The following is a 23820-nucleotide window of genomic DNA, read 5'->3' as shown; positions in this document are numbered from 1 at the left end:
GCAAAGAGGATCGGTACTGCTAACACAATGGCTAAGAGGAATTACTGGAGTTAACAGGTGGAACTTGATGGCTAGGACTCGCTCACTTGCCATGTGAAATCAAGTACAGTATTTAACAAGGGCCATGGGGTCTATATGAAAGTACCACTCATCTGATACATGTTTCTTCCCACTGATTATTGCTCTTTGCATTATTTGAGAACTCAATGTTTCAGCAGCTGATTTTGTGACTTTCCTCTTTAAAAATTTCCCAGTTGGAATGAAGTAAATTTTCAGAAGATCTTGGCGGTTTGAAAATGTCCAACTTAAAACACGAAGAGGGGGCAAGCAGCAATTGGAAAGGGCATTCATACCACACAACATAACTCGTATTTCTGCACACTGAATAAATCACAAGATCCACCTCTTATTTAATCAAAACTGTACCCAAGGGGAAGAAAGCAAAGTATTTGCAGATAGACAATAAAAGGGAGTCAATGAACATTAACTGAGTGGCTGATCCTTCAAACTATTTTGTACACTCTGTTCGGCCAGCCTTGGAAAAAGGAAAAGGCTAGCTTTAAAAAAAAAAAAAAAAAAAGATACTTCTTACAAAACAAACATACCTACTGCCCTAACAAGTCCTGACCGTTGAAGCTCCTGGTCCCCACAGAAAGCAAGAAAGATAAAGCACCACCAGCACCAATACTCTAGCCAAGGAAAAGGTATCCGAGGCAAAAAAGGATTCTTACTAACGAAAATGCAACATGGTTGGGCCAAGATTTTCCTAAAGTCCTCTTAAGACACTGTCCTTTTGGGTGCTCAATATTTGGGGATGGGGGGTGGGGAGAAAGGCCAGTGCCTTCAAAGGGTGCCTAACTTTTGAGAGTCTTTGCCTCAGTGCTCATGGATTAATGCAAGAAACTGCAGAATGACGGAGCGGACTGGAAGTAGAGAGGCTGGCTGCGACCCTGCAGAGTAAGGACCAGTAAACCTGATACAGACCCCTGCTCGCTTGCTTACAGTCTCATGTTTATTTCAATGGACCCAGGGCTGTTGTGGCAACACATGGTAGGAACAGCTAAACAACAACATTCTAAGCTGTAAGGGGGGCTCACCATGAATCTCGGCGATCCATCAGAATACTTTCCTGCGCTCACGTTCACACTAACAGCTGGATGTATTTTAACTGCAAGACGTGTAAATTTAGAAGCAGACATGCAATAATACATCTCCAGCCCATTTTCACATACAAGCGCAACTGTCACCTAGCAGGCTTTTATTTTAAGTTACATTCACATTTCTCCATTCACGTGGCTGGCTTTTACACTGTAATGTCGTAAAGTTACATTGTTCTACTCTTTCGTGTGCATTGATTTCAGCCATCAAGACATGGTAAAACTTACAACGAACACTTTTCCGTATATCTATATTCAGGCTGGGAAAAATTATGTGACTTTTCCTCACCCACTGGCAACCAAATTCCCCTGACTTTTAGATTTTATTAAAATCATCATTAGTGTTTACTTTGTGTTTAAAAACTGATCTCTATTTATTTCTAATCATAAAACTAGTCTTTTCTGTGCATTGGACTCATGCCAGAGCATAACAGTGATCTTGTTCTGTCATTTTTATTGAAGATAGTTGAAACACATCATTAGTGGCTGTTCAGAGGTGCTCTCTAATGGTGCTATGGGGCAATATAATTTTTCTTAGCCTGGTCACCTTAACATTTCAGGGCTATAACAAAGAAACTCGTAGTGCTTTACAGTTTACAGACTTTTGCCAAATCTTCCCCAATAATGAAAGCAATTTATAAATGACAAAATAAACCACAACCAATTACCACATACAAACATTTATTTTGAAGTTTCCATTGTACCCATTTCTAAGAATTACATCATCAAAGCACTTTATGGCAGTGAAAATAGCTCTTACCCCTCTGACTCATCCGTTATTCCATTAAAGCTGCAAAATGTGCAATCCGCTTGAAAAATAGGTTGCTTTTTATTTACTTTTTCATGAAAAGTCAAAAATCAATAACAAAAAACAAAACCAAAAGAAGTCTCCTCCCCCAGCTTTACAGGAAATCTACATCCAATCCTCTCCCGCTTTCCCCAAAATAACTTACAAAGATAGTTTAAAGTTTTAAATGCATTTTAAGCCAAGTGCATCTTTATTTTTCATAATAATAATTATATCTTAAAATTCTAAAAACCCATAATTTACTTTCTTGGAAAGAAGGCAGCGAGCCGTTGCTTTTTGATTGGAAGAATGTGTATCTCCTGGGAGTTCATTTTCTTTAACTTTACACTCCTGTTTTTGATTGGTTTCCTAAGAGCTTCTGCATTATCCCTAGGCTCTGGCTGGTTCTTCACATCGTAACACTGCAGAACAGAGTCCTGGGGCATGTCCCTTTTGAAGGAGAAGTTTTTGGTGGATACTCCCGAGAGGCCTTTAATCTTGCCACAGAAAATAGTGGGCACAGCATCTTTGACAGAGACTATTACTTTGGCAGTCTGCGAAGTGCTCACAATCTCAATATTATTCCCAGCCTTGGGTTCACAGGCTGCTCTGCTCGTCTGATCCACCAGCCACTTTTGCTGCTGTCTCAGGAGCTCGGTCGAATTGCTACCAGTCATTCTGCTGTCGACCTTGGCTGAGGCTTCGTGAGGTTTGGGAGGGGCAAAGGGGACTGTTGCACTGGAGAGTTTATCCATCATGGAATGAGCAGCACTGTCCATCATGGATCCAGAACACATGGCACTAGCTGCTTCAGCATGGACCCCCGCATTGCCCGTCTTCCTGTAGGAAGCAATCGACAAGTCTAAAGCACCATCTTCAGGGGTGAGCTGGGAACTGACCTCACTTGCCTTTAGCAAGGGCACCGTTTTCATGGAAAGGTCCAGGGCCTCATTCTCATTGCTCATCTTGATGACTGTGTGACGATTCAGCTGGGAAAATTCCCTGTGGTGGATGAAATCAAAGGGTTTAGATTCTTCTTTTTCCAGAGGGGTTTGGGTGCCTTTGCAGGAATACAAGGTGAACAATGGTGGCTTGGGGTAGTCCGGGTTGACCTTGGATTCAGCGCCGTGAGGCACAGGGATGGGGATAGGGATAGGGATGGGGACTGGAACTGGCAAGGGGACAATCACCGGATATGGCACTAGGAGGGTGGCTGGGGGTACCAGTGGAGACAGAGGGGAACTGAAGGCCTGGGGTGGAACAGAGGAGTAATCTGGGGGTGGCTGACAGGGTGATGAACCTAAGGTGCCCTGTGGAGGAAACAAATCCTGAAGAACTGCAGCAAATCCTGGTGTCTGAAACACTGGGGGTAAGATGGGCTCCTGGGTCTGGTTGGATGGTTTCTGATCCAGTAACTGGGGCTGTCCAACTGGGGCAGAAGAACCCTGGAAAAGATTGCTGTGAATGGGATTTGTAGAGCAGGGAGCACCCTGAGGTAACACCAATGGAGAATTTAAATGCTGAAACACATGTTGCTCCAAGAGGACAGGTAGTGGAACTGGACCTTGAGTCGTCATAACATATGGAGTGTTGTTATTAGGCGCAATCTGAGGGGTGGTGCTCCCGGCTACTTGCAGGTGTATTGGAAGAACCACTGGGCTGTCCCCTAAACAAATTGGCTGGAGCACCGTGGCTGCTACTTTCAGAGCTACCCCACTTTGGGATTCCGCTGGTGGGGTGAGGATCGAAGGGGCTGGGACAGTCACAAGTGGTGAAAGTGCTTTCTTCATCAAGTCTGTGGAGTTGATATTCCAGGCTTCAGCAGTTATCAGCTGAGCGACCCCATTTTCTAGCTTATTGTTAGCTATTGTGGAAGGAGAGTTGGTAACATCCATGGGCAGATTTTGTGTGTCCTTGTACAGTTCCTCCATTTTACAGGACTTCTGAGACTTTGCAGAAATTCACGTTTACATTGCTGTCACCAGGATCCGCATTGGGTCAGGGCTGCCAAAAGCATCTGCATCGACATAGCTTGGCCTGCAGAACAGAAACATACTTTAGGCACTGCATAAATCTCGTTCTTAAAATAATATTTGCAACTGCCTTTAAAAAGCCTATCACATAAAAGCTATAAAATGTTTCCACACTTCAGGGTAACTGCTCCATTATACTGTACACTCTATACATACATACTGTATATACATACAGTACATACATCTGTGAGTGTTATATGAAGAGTTCTGGGGAACTTATATTTAGCTATAAACATAGATCATTTAAAGGCCTAAAGAACTAACTGCAGTCAAAGAAAAAAGTTACAGTACACAGCATAAAAAAAGAACCGAGGCAGTACATTTTACATTTTTAAACAAAGCTTCATGAAATGACAGGGTATGGCACAGTCAAGAGACACTGCACTGTTTAAACTCTGTAAAAAGCATAAAAACAAAACTTTCCTAAAAATAAACTTAAGAAATGTTCCATTGTGAAGTTGTGAAGCCTCTCCATGGATAAAGGCTCCCCACTCAGCCTAAATTAATCATCCTTTTCTTGTCTCTGAAGATCCTAAAATAAATCGGACGATCCATGCATACACTACATAGCACGTTCAAAATCTGCAGTAAACAGCACAACAAAGAGCTATCAGTAGCTCAGCAACACACACACGCACAGGACTGTGTAGTTTGGCAGTTTCGTTTATTTAACAACAATGCTTTTCTTCCCACTTAAAAAAAATAAAAGAAAAAAAGAAAAACCTAAACCCAGCACTCACCTCCTGCTCTAGAGCTAGACGACAGTAATATGAACCAGAAAACTTATTAATAAGCTGCAAAGAATAAAAATCAAAGCAACTTTAAATTTATTTTGACAAACTAATCCCTTATCTTAACTAAGTAAATGTTAATAAGCTTAATAAGAAGTGCAGAGATCTTTTCCCTTTATAAGCCTAGAGAAATTTTTGCATATTTCTTAAAAAGGCAGTGAGCTCACTGAATGCTCTCTCCCCCATGGAAGCTACCATATGCAAAATTTCTCTTTAAGATCTCTTGATACAGTAGTACAGAAGAAAACAAGAAGGTGATGCTCCTAAACTGTTCCGTCCTGTGATAACTGCCATGGAAACTTGTCTATATTTAACTCTGTTACCATGGGGAAGTAGAAAAGCACCCCAAATTTACATTTCCAGGTACGTTGACCTGCATTTTACTGCCTAAAGTTATATCTGCATTATTGTTCATGCATTTGTTAGGCTGAACAGTTCAGGAGGTTTTCTCCCTTATTTGTTTCAGTCCTGTTTCTTATTGAGATAAAATGAAGTTAAAGTAACTCCACAATTTGACATCTTAGCCCTGGTCTACATGACAAGTTTAGGTCGAATTTAGCAGCGTTAGATCGATTTAACCCTGCACCCGTCCACACAATGAAGCCATTTTTGTTGACTTAATGGGCTCTTAAAATCAATTTCTGTACTCCTCCCCGACAAGAGGCTTAGGGCTGAAATCAACATCGCCAGGTCGAATTTAGGGTTAGTGTGGATGCAATTTGACGGTATTGGCCTCTGGGAGCTATCCCACAGTGCTCCATTGTGACTGCTCTGGACAGCACTCTGAACTCAGATGCACTGGCCAGGTAGACAGGAAAAGCCTTTTGAATTTCATTGCCTGTTTGGCCAGCATGGCGAGCTCATCAGCAGAGGTGACCATGGAGTCCCAGAATCACAAAAGAGCTCCAGCATGGACCGAACGGGAGGTACTGGATCCGATCGCTGTACGGGGAGACGAATCCGTGCTATCAGAACTCAGTTCCAAAAGAAGAAATGCCAAAATATTTGAAAAAATCTCCAAGGGCATGAAGGACAGAGGCTATAACAGGGACCTACAGCAGTGCCGAGTGAAACTTAAGGAGCTTAGGCAAGCCTACCAAAAAACCAAAGAGGCAAACGCCCGTTCGGGGTCAGAGCCCCAGACATGCCACTTCTATGATGAGCTGCATGCAATTCTAGGGGGTGTCCCTACCACTGCCCCACCCCTGTACATGGACTCCTGCAAGGGGGGAGTCTCACGCAACAGGGATGAGGATTTTGGGGACGAAGAAGATGAGGAAGAGGGGGAGGTTGAAGATAGTGCACAGCAAGCAAGCGGAGAAACTGTTCTCCCCGACAGCCAGGAACCGTTTATCACCCTGGATCCAATACCCTCCCAACCTGGGCTCCCAGACCTTGAAGGCGAAGGCAGCAGCTCTGCTGAGTCTACCTTTGTAAATATAATACACGGTTTAAAAGCAAGCGTGTTTAATGATTAATTTGCTCTGAAGACTTGGGATGCATTTGCGGCCAGTACAGCTACTGGAAAAGTCTGTTAACGTGTCTGGGGATAGAGTGGAAATCCTCCAGGGACATCTCAATGAAGCTCTCCTGGAGGTACTCCCAAAGCTTTGCAAAAGGTTTCTGGGGAGGGCAGCCTTATTGCCTCCTCCATGGTAGGACACTTTACCATGGCAGGCCAGTAGCATGTAGTCTGGAATCACTGCATAAGAAAGCATGGTAGCGTGTGGTCCTGGCGTTTGCTGGCATTCAAGCAACATCCGTTCTTTATCTCTCTGTGTTATCCTCAGGAGAGTGATATTCATGGTCACCTGGTTGAAATAGGGGAATTTTATTCAGAAAACGTTCAGAGGTGGCCGTTCCTGCTGGGCTGTTTGACTGTGGCTGAAAAGAAATCATCCCCGCTTAGCCACACGGTGGTGGGAAGGGGTGAAGCGATCATCCCAGAGAACTGGGGGTGTGTGTGTGGCGGGGGGGGGGGGTTGTGCTGCACGTTAACCCGAAAACATCAGCCCCTCCTCTTAAATGGCCAGTGTGTCTTTTTCAGTTTTAATCTCCCTTTTATTCCTCCCGCAGCTGCAAATGTTTCAATGCTGTCACTAGCATCTCCGTCCCAGAGGCTAGCGCAGATAAGAAGGTGAAAAAAACGCACTCGCGATGAAATGTTCTCTGAGCTTATGCAGTACACCCAAACTGAAAGAGCCCAGCAGAATGCGTGAAGGCAGACAATGGCAGAGTCCAGGAAAAGCACAAAATGAACATCAGGACAGGAGGAACGTGCAAGAGGAGAGATGGCTAGAGCAACAGAAGAGGTTGCGGCAGCACGATGAGAGGCGGCAGGATGCAATGCTGAGGCTACTGGAGGATCAAACTGATAGGCTCTGACGTATGGTTGAGGTGCAGGAAAGATACAGACCACCACTGCAGCCCCTGTGTAATCAACTGCCCTCCTCCCCAAGTTCCATAGCCTCCTTACCCAGACGCCCAAGAATGCGGGGGGGGGCCCCCCTCGGGGCACCCAACCACTCCACCCCAGAGGACTGCCCAAGCAACAGAAGGCTGGCATTCAATAAGTTTTGAAGTGCAGTGTGGCCTTGTCCTTCCCTCCTCCCCTCATCCACCACCCCACCTGGTGCTTCCCTCCTCCCCCACCACTCCCGGGCTACCTTGGCAGTTATTCTCCTATTTGTGTGACAAATTAATAAAGAATGCATGAATCTGAAACAGCAATGACTTCATTGCCTCTCCAAGCGGTGATCAAAGAGGGGAGGGGTGGGTGGTTGGCTTACAGGGAAGTAGAGTGAACCAAGGGAGCAGGTTTTCATCAAGGAGAAAAACAAATGTCACACCGTAGCCTGGCCAGTCATGAAACTGGTTTTCAAAGCTTCTCTAAAGCGCAGCATGCCCTGCTGTGCTCTTCTAACTGCCCTGGTGTCTGGCTGCGTGTAATCAGCAGCCAGGCTATTTGCCTCAACTTTCCACCCCGCCATAAACATCTCCCCCTTACTCTCACAGAGTGTGGAGCACACAGCAAGCAGTAATAACAATGGGAATATTGGTTTCGCTGAGGTTTAACAGAGTCAGTAAACTGCACCAGCGTGCTTTTAAACGTCCAAACACACATTCTACCACCATTCTGCACTTGCTCAGCCTGTAGTTGAACAGCTCCTGACTACTGTCCAGGGTGCCTGTGTACGGCTTCATGAGCCATGGCATTAAGGGGTAGGCTGGGTCCCCAAGCATAACTATAGGCATTTCAACATCCCCAACGGTTATTTTCTGGTCTGGAAAGTAAGTCCCTTGCTACAGCTGTTCATACAGACCAGAGTTCCTGAAGATGCAAGTGTCATGTACCTTTCCTGGCCATCCCACGTTGATGCTTGCCACACCATTGAAAAGTACCCCTTTCGGTTTATGTATCGGTTTATCTATCGCCCCACCACAGTTAGGGAATCCCATTGCAGCAAAGCCATCCACTATGACCTGCACATTTCCCAGTCACTACCCTTGATAAAAGAAAAGAAGTACTTGTGGCACCTTAGAGACTAACCAATTTATTTGAGCATAAGCTTTCGTGAGCTACAGCTGTAGCTCATGAAAGCTTATGCTCAAATAAATTGGTTAGTCTCTAAGGTGCCACAAGTACTCCTTTTCTTTTTGCGAATACAGACTAACATGGCTGTTATTCTGAACTCTGTACCCTTGATAGCAGCAGCTCAGTGATTGTGTTGGCTACTTGGATCACAGCAGCCCCCACAGTAGATTTGCCCACTCCAAATTGATTCCTGACTGACCGGTAGCTGTCTGGCGTTGCAAGCTTCCAGAGGGTTATCGCCACTCGCTTGTGAACTGTGAGGGCTGCTCTCATATTGGTATTCTTGTGCTTCAGGACAGGGGAAAGCAAGTCACAAAGTTCCATGAAAGTGCCCTTACGCATGCAAAAGTTTCGCAGCCACTGGGACTCATCCCAGACCTGCAACACTATGCGGGTCCCACCAGCCTGTGCTTGTTTCATGGGCCCAGAATCGGCATTCCATGGCATGAATCTGCCCCATTGCCAACAGGATGGCCAAATTGCCAGGGCCCATGCTTTGAGAGAAGTCTGTGTCCATGTCCTCATCACTCTCGTCACCACGCTGCCATCGCCTCCTCACTGCTTTTGCAGGTTCTGGTTCTGCATATACTGCATGATAATGTGTGAGGTGTTTACACTGCTCATAACCGCTGTGGTGATCTGAGCGGGCTCCATGCTTGCCGTGGTATGGCGTCTGCAGGAGAGCAGAGTGGCAGCGGAAGCGGTTGTTCAATGACGATGGTTTGGAGACCTACTACACCATCTGCTGCCGGGACACAACAGCTGAGTGGGCTGCACGCTTGCCGTGTTATTGGGAGACGAGCAGCTGAGCAGAGTAGCAGCGGAAGCAGCCCTGCGAGACCACCAGGAGAGCAGAGTGGCAGCGGAAGCAGTGGCTGACGACCCACAAGGTGGATTCATGAGCGCAGGAGAGCAGAGTTGCAGCGGAAGCGGGAGCCCATGACAGACAACATGGAGAAATTCGCTATCGAGACAAGAGCAGGAGAGCAGAGTGGCAGCGGAAGCAGTGGTTGGATGATGATGGTTAGCAGTCCTACTGCACCGTCTGCTGAAAGCAATATGGCACTCACATGGAAAGAAGGCATGAAACGATTGTCTGCCGTTGCTTTCACGGAAGGAGGGACGACTGACGACGACATGTACCCAAAACCACCTGTGACAATGTTTTTGCCCCATCAGGCATTGGGAGCTTAACCCAGAATTTCAATGGGCAGTGGAGACTGCGGGAACTGGGGATAGCTACCCACAGTGCAACTCTCCGAAAGTCGACGCTAGCCTCGGTACTGTGGACGCACTCCGCCGACTTAATGCGCTTAGTGGGGACACACACAATCGACTGTATAAAATCGCTTTCTAAAAATCGACTTCTATAAATTCGACCTAATTTCGTAGTGTAGACATACCCATAGGGTCTGATCTACAAATGCTTATGCAAATGAGTAACCTATAGCATGTAAGTAGTTTCCCTGACTCAATGAGCCTATTCATGAGTGTAAATTTACGCACATGTGTAAGTTTTTGAAGGACTGGGGCCATAATGCACAAGCTAAAAGGGAATATAATAAATCAAAGCTTGGCGAAATTTCATTTTTTATAATTTTGACAGATGATATCAATATTTATTTTTAAGCATTTTTTCCAATTTGTATCCATTTAGATTGGAAATTATGGGAAGTGCCTAACAATTATTTAATGACAGTAGATGTTGAGATTCAAAAAGTTAAAACTTAAACACAAATTGTCAACATCACATGTCAAAATATACAAAGTAAATAGACTTAAATCAAACTTCAGTAAGTTCTCAAGTAGCATTTTTCTTACTTTGCCTATATGTACATTTTGATTATTATTGATGGAATATTTTTTCACTGTGAAATCAACATTTACCAATAAAAATCTAATCCTTCCAAGACCAAATAAAACATATCCAACGGCTAAAAAAAATGACCAAGACAGAAAAAAATAAAAATTAAATTATGATCTCACTGTCCTCTCCTGTGACTTAAATCTTTGTATTGGGATGTAGGTATCACAGTGTGTTACACTACAAATATGTGAGTGACCAATATTTTAAGGCTGGCTGAATAATAAGACCATAATTTATCAAACTTTTATTTTAGTAACAAATTACTCTGTTATTTTCCCCTCTTACTCACCTAGTTTCTAGAACCGAGAGAATAATTTATGAATATTCTTATTTCATTACATTCTTTGAATCGAACATCCACATATACAGGGTGCTGTGTTTTTTGATTATTTGCCCAGCTCTAGATAAAGCAAATTAAATAAAAACAATTATTGAGATTTTTGCTTTCCAAACAGAAAAACCCATCAGTGATTCAAACTGTAACAAATGTGCTTGAACTAACAACAAAATCAGGCCAGCCTGTTTTTGGAAAGTAAAGAACAAACATTTCTAAAAATAAAGATAATGCAGGTAACGGCACTTGGCAAGTTCAAGTTTTCAAAAACCAAAACCTTCCTGTTCATGTTAGTAAATTAGAAAAATCCAGGAAAAGCATCTCTTTTTTAAAGCTCTGTTCTTAATTGTCACTTTCAAATTCCTTACCTACTGTATTTTCCACCCGTCTGGTTGCTTCTCTAAATGTTGGCACGCAGAAATGCATTTTGTATCCTTGGCAAATTAGGTCAGATTTCTCTGATTTTTTTATGTATTTTAAAAACAGAAATTTCTGTGGTTTCATGGGAAATGATGATCTTGTAAGGGCAGAAGACGACCTTCTATTCCTCTGCCAAGTTCAATTGACATTGAAAAATAGGGAACACAGGGTGAAAATTACACTACAGACGTGATGACTTAGCATGCCATACATACAGACTCCAGGAGGGAAACAGGGATAACTGCAGGAGATGAAAGTATAAAACATCATAAAACCCCACACTGCTGCCTTAAAATGTTACAGGTCTGGAGGCAGAGGACATAGCTAGACAGGGAAAGACGACCTCATGTATCATAATCTGACACCTTGGAGAAAAGGCTAGGGATACCTTTAAACACGCTCAAATACCGTTTTCTATGCTGAGTCCTGTGTGTATCTATTTTGTTGAAAATATTTCTGGCACTGCTTGAGGGTTCTGGCTTGTTAGCAACAGAGATGCAGAACTGTGAGAGGGGGAACTGCAAAGGGGAAAGAGGGGGAGGCACTGTGTGTTTTTAAACTATGTTAAATGATAAAGTAGGAGTATTTTTTTTCATTCTTGTCTCTCTTGCTAGTGGGCAAGGGTGAATGACAAAACCCCCAAGGGCAGCTATAAAACTGATAAGAATCGTTTTCATTTCACAGCGTTGTCACCTCTCAATTTTATGCCAACTCTCTCAGCGCTTGGAGTCAGGGGATTATGGGAAAAATGTCAGCTTTCTTTTTTAAAAAGAAAAAGGATGCTTCTAGCCCTTCAGGTTGTAGAGAAAGGCTTGAAAATGTGACCCCTAAAGCTCCAAAAATACCAGAAGGCCAAGCAAAAGAACCCCAAATGTATTATTTTTACAATCTCATGATTTTGGAATGCCTGGGGTGGGGGCTCCTGTTGTTCCTGCTTGGCAAAGCGCTAAGCAGGGGCATGCATTGTAGCTATTCATGCGTGGGGTTGGGAAGGAAGGAAGGAAGAGGCAACCCCTCATCAAAAAAGAACCACAGGCTGGGGCAGAACAACAGACCAACTTTCATAACATCTGGCAGCAGCCAAGAGGACAGGGGAGGAGTAGAACAGTGGACACCACTCCAACTCTACCTCAGCCCTGCAACAGCAGCTAGGAGTCAATGGAGCCTCTAAATCAGTGTCTATGGAGTGTTCTCTGGCAGGAGTCCTGGCAGCAGCAGGGTTGGCCTTCTATGCAGGGTTTTGGACCTTGTTGGCAGTCTTCCCCCATCTTTTGCATCAGTCCCTGGCTAACAGGAGTCTGGTAAAATTTTTCAAGTCCTGCATTAGAGGTATGCTTAAATGCCCACTGAAGGCAACAGAAGGGGCCTGATCCAAAGCTCCCAAGTCTATCTGTGTATTTTCAATTCAAGACAGTAAATCAAAGACAGCAGAGAGAAAGCAAGCTCTCATATACAGGTCTATTTAAGGGTTTAAACACTGACCAGGTTTGCCAGAACTGGATAATGGCAGCAGCCCCCAAAATCAGAACTGCATGCACACAGATTTAGAACAGTGAAAAGGCACAATCTCAAATTCTGCTGTCCTTATAACATGATGTGCTCTGCCAACATTTTTCTCCTATGCACATTAACTGTAAAGCTGCTAGAAAAACTAAACCTATGCTCTTCCTCTCCTTTACACACGTGTGGAAAGATAGCTTGCTTATTTCTATGACAGTTTGTTCTTATGTACGTGAGCAGAGCAGAGAATAGATGTAAAATGTATTATCATATTTCACATCATCATATAAAACAGCATGCAAACAATACAAAACAGTCTGACAAACACTGTTTGGGTTTAAGATGTGATAGTAGAACTATCCACTGTATCTATCAAAAGTAGAACTGTCCACTGCACTGTTCATAATATTTTTCCCTTCTGACCTACAAGCCAATCCAACTAGACAATTGCCAATATCAGAATATTCACTTATAGAAATCAAAGGATTTATTGGGGCACTACAAGTAACAACTCCAGCAAACACATGCAGGACTAAATCTTCCTATAAACCTCCTGACCAGATACAATGATGTAATATCAGAACAAGACAGCAACTTAATCCTAAAATAAAGATACAGCACTACCTATCGGTGGAGGTGCGGTCTACACTAATCATTACATTTTATTTAAAATGTGTATATGTACTGTGAATGCAGAGTTGAAGAGATCCTGGAACCAAAGGAGAATTTTTTTTAAAGGACCATCTCCCCTTTAGACTGTACTCCTTGCTAAGGGATCCAAAATGTCATTGAAATTCGGAAGAGTAGCTCAGCTACTTTTTCCAACTTTAATGCTAATACTCATATATTTCTCTCTGCATAAAATTGGAATGGGTTAAAAAAAAAGACTTCTGGGAGAAACCAAGACACTAGGACTTGCCACATGGACACTACACAACACCTCAACATCATAAATTTATCAAGACTACCCATTACCAGGGATGAATTATCTGTACTTGCCAAGGGACTGAACTTCTCCCACAACACAAAACCTGATACTATACTAACATGTGGAGGACTAAAATAAATTTTTCTCCAACTCTACCACAAAAATTTCTTTCACAACAAAGATGACACCTCCCACAATTACCACGTTCCCACTGACAAGTCATTAAAAAAAAAAAGAATCACCTGACTAGACACCCTCCAACAGACAAAACCATTCAGTTGATCGTTACATTGATTGCTTCAGGCAAAAAATAATTAACAGTAAAATCCATAACAAACACCACATCCACCTCCATCTCTCCATCTTCACCTCCACCAAAGCTATACAGTCCCTGAAATCCAACCACCAGCTACTCATCAAACAGCAGACAAAGGAGGCGCCATCATAGTCCTCAACCATGACGACTGTGTCAATGAGACTAATGGACAACTCTCTGACACCACCTACTATAAAGACCTCAAAGACGACCCCGCATCACAATTCGCACAGGACTTTAAAGATATCATCAAATCCTTCCCCCAAACAACTCCAAGAGAAACTTTACAACATTATCTGCCAGGAACCTAGCCAGGAACCTTCTACATGTTTCCCAAGATACACAAAAAAGGGAACCCAGGCAGACCCATCACATCTGGCCATGGCACTCTTACTGAAGGACTATCTGGGCTCATAGAAAACATCTTAAAATCATTCACCACACAAAGGCCAGCAACCTCCAGGATGCAACTGACTTCCTCCAGAAACGCTGTAACATTAACAACCTCCCTCAGAACATCATCCTTGCCATCATGGATGTCACCTCTCTATACACCAACATCCCTCGCAATAATGGCTTCACTGTCTGCCTCAAATATCTACAAGACAATGGACAACCCTCAGATATCCACACCAAACACATCGCTACACTCACCCATTACAACTTTACATTCCCCATATACCAATCTCTTCCTGACCCATCTCTAGAAAAAAATACTGGAAAAATGCACCACAAAACCAATGATATACCTAAAATATACTGATGATATTTTCATCCTCTCGACAAACGACCTAAACTCCGTCATAAATTTCCATCACAACTTCAACTACCGCCACCCACCCATCAAACTCTCTTTGGAATGCTCCCACACCAGCATCAATTTCCTAGACATCGTGATTAGCTTCAACAATGGAACGCTACAGACATCTATATACAAGAAACCCACGGATCACCACACCTACCTTCACAGATCCAGTCACCACCCCAGACACACCAAGAAATCTGTTAGCTACAGCCAGGCACTCAGATAATTCAGAATATGCTATGTGGAAGAAAGTCCAGGATACACACCTTAAAATACTTAAAACAACCTGCACAAAACAAGGACATTCCACCAGAGAGGTAGATCAGATCATAGAACAGGCCACCCAAATACCTGAGAGAACCTGCATCAAACAATTACAGCTCATACCTGCTGGGGGCCACATCTTGAAAAAAAATCTTTCATAAACACCCTCTTCTGGCCTTCAAACAAACCCCCAACCTCACCAAGCTCGCCACAGACCAGGACACACCAATTCAAAGCAACACCAGATCCTGTCATCACAACAGATGCAAAACCTGCAGACGTATCTCCATGGCTACAATGATCAACACCCCATACAATACACTTTTCAAGATCCATGGGTCCTACACGTGCCTATCACAACATGTGTTGTACCTCATCCAGTGCATCAAATGCCCCAACTGTGTGGGTGAAAACAGACAATCACTATACTCTCAAATGAACTCACACAGAGAAATGATAACAGACAAAACACACTATCACTCCTAGGCAAACACTTTTCACAAAACAATCACTCTATCTGACCTCTCAGTCCTCATCCTCAAAGGAAACCTGCACAACACCTTCTACAGATGAGTCTGGGAGCTTAAATCCATAACTTGGCTAAACACTAAACATCATGGACTCAATGGAGATACTGGTTTTATGTCTCATTAGAACAATCTATAACTCCTTAGTCTATTGACAGCAGAGATGTTAACTGCCCACCTCACCCTGAATGGTCTCTTGCACCATGTGTTGACTTCTTATGCTTAACAATCTGTTCCAACTTGTATTTAATTGTGACACTCTAAATACCATTCCCAGACTTGAACAGCTGTGTAGCTCAAAAGCTTGTCTTGTTCACCAACAGAAGTTGGTCCAATAAAAGATATCTCACCCACCATGTCTCTTTCATTAAATAACCCTTAAGATTTAATTTCATAGAATAATTTTTCAGTGTTCATGTCACAGACGGCCTATTTAATGTACATATTATAAAGCTGCAATTTAATACAAGTGAGTGAAATCTTAAAATTTCCTCTTACCATCTACCAAGCTTCAGTGCCAGAAACTGATTTGATTTCACTTACTGGTTTAATATTTAATTTATTTTTGTTTTAATGTAAAACAAAAAACTCACAGCACTGAAAACAGACCTATGTTAAATACTGCTAGGTTCCCCCTGGGATGGTGATAGGAGTTAAGTGCATAGGACCATGCAATGATGTATGTTATTTTATAGGAAACTACACGTTAACTACATGGAAATCCCATTTAAAAGAGTGGTGATTAATTCTATCATGTCAACACTTATGTGCCATAAGATGGAACCACAGAATGTGTCTCTCTAAAGCCATTAAGCCCAGCTTATCCTTCTAGTTTACCTGCTTGTATGCACCACGTCTTGCACCTTATCTCATTATTAATTATTTATAGAGCATCCAAAGTGTGCTAGGCATTTTACAGAATAAATTTAAAGAGTGTCCTGCTGTGAAGTGTTTTGCTTAGAATCGTAGGCCTCAATCCTGCAATTGAGAGTGCATGGGCACACTAATCGGGCTCTGCGCAGGCACAGCAACGTGTCTGCACAGTGTCAATTGTTGTGGTTAAGCTCTTTTGGGACAGGACTGCCTTTTCTGATTATGGACCAAGACTCCACTGTATAACCAGGTGTTACCCCAATACAAACAATAAAATGGAAGGATCAAGGATCAAAACTGGTTAAAAGATAGGAAACAAAGGGTAGGAATAAATGGTCAGTTTTCAGAATGGAGAGAGAGGTAAACAGTGGTGTCTCCCTAGGGGTCTGTACTGAGACCAGTCCTATTCAACATATTCATAAATGATCTGGAAAAAGGGGTAAACAGTGAGGTGGCAAAATTTGCAGATGATACAAAACTACTCAAGATAGTTAAGTCCCAGGCAGACTGTGAAGCTACAAAAGGGATCTCACAAAACTGGGTGACTGGGCAACAAAATGGCAGATGAAATTCAGTGTTGACAAATGCAAAGTAATGCACATTGGAAAACAATCCCAACTATACATATAAAATGATGGGGTCTAAATTAGCTGTTACCACTCAAGAAAGATCTTGGAGTCATTGTGGATAGTTCTCTGAAAACATCCACTCAATGTGTAGCAGCAGTCAAAAAAGCAAACAGAATGTTGGGCATGATTAAGAAAGGGATAGATAATAAGACAGAAAATATCCTATTGCCTCTACATAAATCCATGGTATACCCACATCTTGAATACTGCGTGCAGATGTGGTCGCCCCATCTCAAAAAAAATATATTGGAATTGGAAAACATACAGAAAAAGGCAATAAAAATGATTAGGGGTATGGAACGGCTTCCGTATGAGGAGACATCAATAAGATCGGGACTTTTCAGCTTGGAAAAGAGACGACAAAGGGGGAATACAATAGAGGTCTCTCAAATCATGACTGGTGTGGAGAAAGTAGATAAGGAAGTGTTATTTACTCCTTCTCATAAACACAAGAACTAGGGATCACCAAATGAAATTAATAGGCACCAGGTTTAAAACATGCAAAAGGAAGTGTTTTTTCACAGAATGCACAGTCATCCTGTGGAACTCTTTGCCAGAGGATGTTGTGAAGGCAAAGACTATAACAGCATTCAAAAAAAAAACTAGATAAATTCATGGAGGATACGTCCATCAATGGTTATTACCTAGGATGAACAGGGATGGTGTCCCTAGCCTCTGTTTGCCAGAAGCTGGGAACGGGTGATCGGGGATGGATCACTTGATGATTACCTGTTCTGTTCATTCCCTCTGGGGCACCTGGCGTTGGCCACTGTCGAAAGACAGGATACTGGGCAAGATGGACCTTTGGTCTGACCCAGTATGGACGTTCTTATGTAATGTAACATTATGTGGGACAATAACAAACAAGGTGCTTGATGGGAAAGAAGATGAAGACAGACAAGTCCTGTACTGAACTCTACATGGGCAGATCCTTGTGCCTACACGGAGCTCAGTGCAGGACTGGAGACTTACACTGTAAGCTTTATTCAAGAACAATGTGTTTTCTTTTAGCTTTGTGCACCATCCACCCAATGAAACTATGGCAGGATAGAAATAACTAACAACATTAATCAGTACTTCAGAAGCCTAAAGAGCAGTACAATTGCCAACCCTAAGGGCTCAATGCTCATGAGTCTGACCACAAAGAATGATGAAAATCGGTTTTTAAAAAAGAGTGAGATCTCACAAAAAAAAATCTGGGGCACTTTTTATTTGTTTTCTGGTATTTGAGCCTGGAGGGTTAACGTTTTCAAGCTTTCTTCCACCACCATGAAAGTTAGAAACTTTCATTCCAAAAAGTTGAGATTCTCAAATAAGCACATGACTCTAGCAGCTGGGATTACCAGAAAAACACCAAATAGCACGAGATTCACAACAACATCATGAGAGTTGGCAACAGTGGACATGTAGGGTTTTCTTTTAGTACAGGGGTAGGCAACCTATGGCACACATGCCAAAGCGGCACATGAGCTGATTTTCAGTGGCACTCGCACTGCCCGAGTCTTGGCCACTGGTCTGGGGGGCTCTGCATTTTAAATTTAATTTTAAATGAAGCTTCTTAAACATTTTAAAGCCCTTATTTACTTTACATACAACAGTAGTTTAGTTATATATTATAGACTTATAGAAAGAGACCTTCTAAAAACGTTAAAATGTATTACTGGCACGCGAAACCTTAAATTAGAGTGAATAAATGAAGACTTGGCACACCACTTCTGAAAGGTTGCCAACCCGTTTTAGTATATGCAAAGCACTATACATAAAAGCAAAATTATAAGCCCTGATTTCAGTAGAACTGCAAGGTGAGTAAATTATAGCAGAATTTGGACCAGAATAGTCTTTAAGGCTTCAGAGCTCAGGAGCTATAGCTACAGGGGAGAAAAATAGCTTAAGCCTGTTGCTCAGCCTCACTAATACCATTGCCAGTATTAGCCTGGGTTGTTCAGTCTTCACTCCAGCAGAACTTCTATGGAAATTAGTCAGTAAAATTCTGATTTCAGTTACACCAGGATACACTGGGAGTAGCTCCACTGTAGAATTATTCTGATTTACACAGATATAACGGACCAAAAACTGTTCTAAGGATCACAGAATCACGTCCACACATTGAGTGTGTCTACACTGCAGTCAGAGGTGTAACTGCAGTACGTCTAGACATACCCAAGCTAACTTTAATCTAGCTAGCGTGAGTACCAACAGCGGCAAACCAAGGCAGCAGAGACTTGCTCAGGTAGCTAGCCCATGCTGAAGTACTCAGGGTCCTGTGTACACTTGCGCAGTCCATGCTGAAGCCCCCACTGTCATAGCTTCACTGCTATTGGTACTCGTGCTATCTATATTAAAGCTGCAATCATAGCTCCTGCTGTCAGGTAGACATATCCATTATCAGCTATCTCACCTATTAAAGTCATCCTCACATAAAGGTCCTCTCTCTCTCATAAAAAATTATGAAGATACACACTGACAAAAGCAAGAAAATACAACATTAACACTGGCACCCCTCATCTGACGGGGATGTTTTATTTATGTGCATTTGGGATGGGGTTTTGGTGTGTGTCTTGTTTTTCATTTCTGCCCCTGTTCCGATATTTAGCAGGCCTTGTTGCTTACATTTACTCTGTGTTTAATGACCCAGTGGCTTTCATTTACATGGGTGCCCTATAAATACAAATTGTATTATTTACCTGTCCTGGGGGGCTGAGGGCAAGTGCTTTTTAATTTTAAAACCATTAAGGGATTCTTCCACACACCCCCCCACCACCACCCTCAAGTTCTGTAAGTGGCTTCCCGGCTGAAACCTCACATCATCTTCCATCCTGGAATCTTGTGGGGGATTCATTAATAACCCTGCAAAAATAAGGCCTTTATCATGTTGTTATCGACATCAGTTAAAAGTTAAAGAACCTGCAAATATTTAAGTGAACTACAGTCAGAATACTCAGGCTTGGTTGCCTAACTTTAGGCACCTAAAAAAACTGGCCCAAATTCAGTCGCGCTTGCCTCCCCAACTTCCCCTCATTTTGGTGCCTAGGCACCTGAACTGGAAAGTTCTGGCTCATCAGTGTCTTTTTCCGATGATGTACTGAATGCCTCAAACAGCAAAAGGAAGAAGGGTATTCAGCTCACAAATAATATTAAATTAATGCTTTCCCCTTCATTTCAGTTTCTTAGAAGCTCTGTTGGACACCCCACCACACACCAGGTTGCAAGGTCATCACAGCTACAATTTGAGTCCCACTTGAGTATGGAACTAGCATAAGATACGTGCAGAGCCTGATGAAAAGTGTGCAGCCGTGTCTGAATATGCCCGGGGGGAACCAGTTATATTCAGAGACGGTTCTGGGTGACCACACGCTAGCAAAACCTATCCCTGGCCCACAAGATAGATGCAGTGACTCTACCCCAATCTGGAGCAGCTGGGGATATCATTGGGGAGGTACTGTGCATGCAGAACTAAAGGGATCGACGTACCCAAGAATATTTAAAGAGGCTGTGCTCCCCTTACATTGCACTTCTGGCTAATAGATCCAGAACACAAGCATCATCTGGGAGCAGAGTTGGACAGATAGGGCTAAAAATTCTGCCCCTAATTCTACCCAGCAATCAGATTGCATTTCCTCCAGGTGATTGCATTTCCCATCATCTAACAGGGGTATGGAAGAAGACACCAGTTTGGGGGTTTGGTTCCGGCCCTCTCTTCACCTCCTTAACCCTCTCCAGTCATCCTGGTGACTACTCCTTTGGATCACACAGGGGTTATCAATTGATGTGCATCACACAGCATCACATCTTTTCCCTTCTTCCCCTACAGAATGTAAGCTGCGCAACTCATATTCCCCTCCACCCCCTCACCAATATGTAACATTCACCATCCTTTAAGCAGCCTTTAGGCATTGGCACCTGGTGTATTATTTTACTTTATATCGGAGATCTATTATGGAACATGATATGAATGCCATGAAAAGCCCATCTAGAAATGCAACTTTGGGGGGATACCAGCTAATAGCAGAAGTCCAGGACTCAGACCACACATCAAATATTTCTTTAATAAGGACTCCTCAACCCCACTTATGTATGTTGCTTTATGGATCCATCAAGGTTTTCATATGTAGACTATTAACTACAAAGGGGATTGCAGGGGAAGAAAATCATTACAGCAGCACAAAATTGCATATTATTGATATTATATTGACTACATAATATGTTTTCAGAAGTATTTCATGCATAAATAATGTAAAGCAGTAGGGGAGTTTTTTTAAACCTTCATATTTCATCTTTTTAAAATATTTTGTTTTAGAAACAGTTAAAATATTTTCCTGCTTCACAGACTAATAATCTGCAAAGTTTTGGGTTTATTATTATATATTTTTATATATTATATGGTAGTTTAGTGGCATGCCAAGAGTCTGCAGCAGTGGTTCTCAAACTAGGGCCGCCACTTGTTCAGGGAAAGCCCCTGGCGGGCCGGGCTGTTTACCGGCCGCATCCGCAGGTTCAGCTGATCACGGCTCCCACTGGCTGCGTTTCGCCGCTCCAGGCCAACGTGGGCTGCGGGAAGCGGTGCGGGCCGAGGGATGTGCTGACCACCCTTCCTGCAGCCCCAATTGGCCTGGAGCGGCAAACCGCGGCCAGTGGGAGCTGCGTTCGGCCGAACCTGTGGACATGACAGGTAAACAAGCTGGCCCGGCCCACCAGGGGCTTTCCATGAACAAGCGGCGGCCCTAGTTTGAGAACCACTGGTCTACAGGCAGTGATCCATTTTGGGGAAGAGGGGAAATTGCTTTTTTCTAATTTAAAAATAAATCAACCCAATTAATTAAATTATTTATTTTTTAAAAGATTTGCCCCACGTCTGAGACATTGGTCTCTGCTCCCAAGGGCAAAGTAGATGAGGTAGACAATGAGTACTGAGATAGGAACAGAACATTTATCTGACAATTTTCAATCTGTAATGAATTTTTATAACCAAATTAAAAAACCCTCAACAACTGTGTTTACAATAGGGACCGTGGCACACCCCAAACTATAATGGGGATAGCACATGCTGCTGTGTTTCCAGATACATTTTCCCTGGCTCAGCTCCATTCATTTACAATTCTGATAACTGGATGAACTAGTCAGCAAACAGGTACTGTAAAAACATGATAAGTTTGAAATTATTGGAGTTCATCTTGCTACTCCCTAAGGTTCAGGTACCCTCATATCTGTAACATGTTCTAGCTCTCGCTATTTCAAAGCCCTAAACCATAATGCTATAAAGGACAGATATATTGTAGCTAGGTTTTCCAAAAGAACGTAGAAACCACTTTTTTAGTTTAGTACAGCCTGGGATGAAAAACAGCAATTTGCTTAGCCTGCAGTAGGCAACACATTTGGTCTGAAGCTGAAATACTGTATGGAAATCTGACATATTAAGCATGACACATGGAGGAAGAAAATAAATTCACAGACTGTAATTGCTGCTGAGTCACGTGTTGCATACGTTTTGTCAGGTTCCTTTAACATAACAGAGTGACTCAGAAGTTAACAGCCTCCTTGTTCAGATTTTGAGTTCAAACATCGAAACTGAGCAGCTGATTTTGAAAAATTTCCTAAAGCAATTACAAGGACATCCACTGATATCAACCTTCCCTTGATGTCTCTTGCGATGTACTGAAGACCCCATTTGGAGCTTGATAAATAAATACTCAGGGACAAAAACTGCTCCGAGCTGCTGGCACAAAGACCCAGCAGATCAAGCTTCTTAAGGATTGCCCTTGCAAAAAGGGGGTCCTCTGATGAAGAGGAGCTGAGAGATGGGCACTTATGTCATTCAGCAGCTGGCACAGACGTCAAGGCTGGTTGTCACAATGGTACCTGGTTGTTGTTGGCAACTGGCATAGGAAGTTGCTCTAATTTATAATGGGGATGTAACTGGCTCTGGGATGGACCCAGGACTGAAGGAATGCAAACACATCTTAAAGTCACATTTTACTCCCCACCCACAGCTAAAGATCTGGGTGAAATCCTGGCTCCACTGAAGTCCATGGCAAAATTCCCATTCAGTGGTACCATGATTTTATCCCTGGGCCTTTGGGCCAGATTATTCACAGTCTTCCTGTCATTTGTATTAGTACAAAGTGGTTATAAAATGCTAACAAATCAGGATGACCGCATGTTAAACTCACATAGGTCCTAACCCTGCAATTAGATCCATGTGGATGAACTCTCAAGCTCTTGTGGAGCCCCACTGCCCTTGTCTACACTAGGAAAAATTGGTGTGTTTTACAATAAGATCGCTAACACAATGTAACATCCTAGTGTCATCAGGGCAAGGTGTAGTTTTACCTTGATGTAGCTGATTGAGGTGAACCGCGGGGAGCAAGCCTAGCGAGGAAGGATGGTTCAGTGGTTAGGGCCACCCCTTTCTAGCCTGGGACATGGGAGACCCCGATTCAATTCTCTGCTCCATCACAGCTTCCTGTGTGACCTTGAACAAGTCACTTAGCCTCTCTGGACCACTGTTCCCCAGCTGTGACCAAGTAATAATGGTATTTCCTTAGCTCACAGAGGTGTTGTAAGGAGAACTACATACAGAGTTGCCACTCTAATTTCACAGATGGTAAGCTTGAGGATAACTTGATCCCATTTAGAATCTAAGGAGTTTGAACATGTCTCACAATTTGTCCAAAGATGGTACTCAGTAAGTATCACTTCCTGTTGCAAATTTTTATAGGAACAGGTATTTTGCTTCATCTCAAACATGGTGTGGGTTTGGAATTGTTACTTGCATTCAAACACTAGGGGGTTCCATTCAACTTAGAACAGTGGTTCTCAAACTGTTTTTTTTTTTTCCCACGGACCACTTGAAAATTGCTGAGGGTCTCAGCGGACCACTTAATGATCTTTCCAAATGTTGTTTGTACCGTTAGCTAACTATTGTAAAGCGCTTTGGATAAAAGCACTATGTAAAAAAAAAACTTAATAATTAATGTTTTTTGTTCTACAAATAAAA

The 23820-nt window shown here is 42.8% G+C and overlaps 1 protein-coding gene across 3 annotated transcripts in view; it reads right to left on the bottom strand.

The window, feature by feature from the left end:
- Positions 1–1322: 1322 nt before the first annotated feature.
- Positions 1323–23820, bottom strand: part of RAI2 (retinoic acid induced 2) — a 65778-nt gene continuing 43280 nt past the window's right edge. For 2 of the 3 annotated variants that reach the window (XM_074967606.1, XM_074967623.1), the window contains exon 2: positions 1323–3981. In XM_074967606.1, the coding sequence (XP_074823707.1) occupies positions 2205–3875 (1671 nt within the window). In that variant the 5' untranslated portion in view covers positions 3876–3981 and the 3' untranslated portion in view covers positions 1323–2204. Of the gene's footprint in view, positions 3982–10519; positions 10661–23820 lie in introns of those variants that run through there. The other variant, XM_074967614.1, reaches the window with a different exon arrangement.

Source organism: Natator depressus, chromosome 1 (assembly GCF_965152275.1).
Source record: "Natator depressus isolate rNatDep1 chromosome 1, rNatDep2.hap1, whole genome shotgun sequence".
Lineage (NCBI taxonomy): Eukaryota > Metazoa > Chordata > Testudines > Cheloniidae > Natator > Natator depressus.
This window is presented reverse-complemented; position numbering and strand designations above follow the sequence as displayed.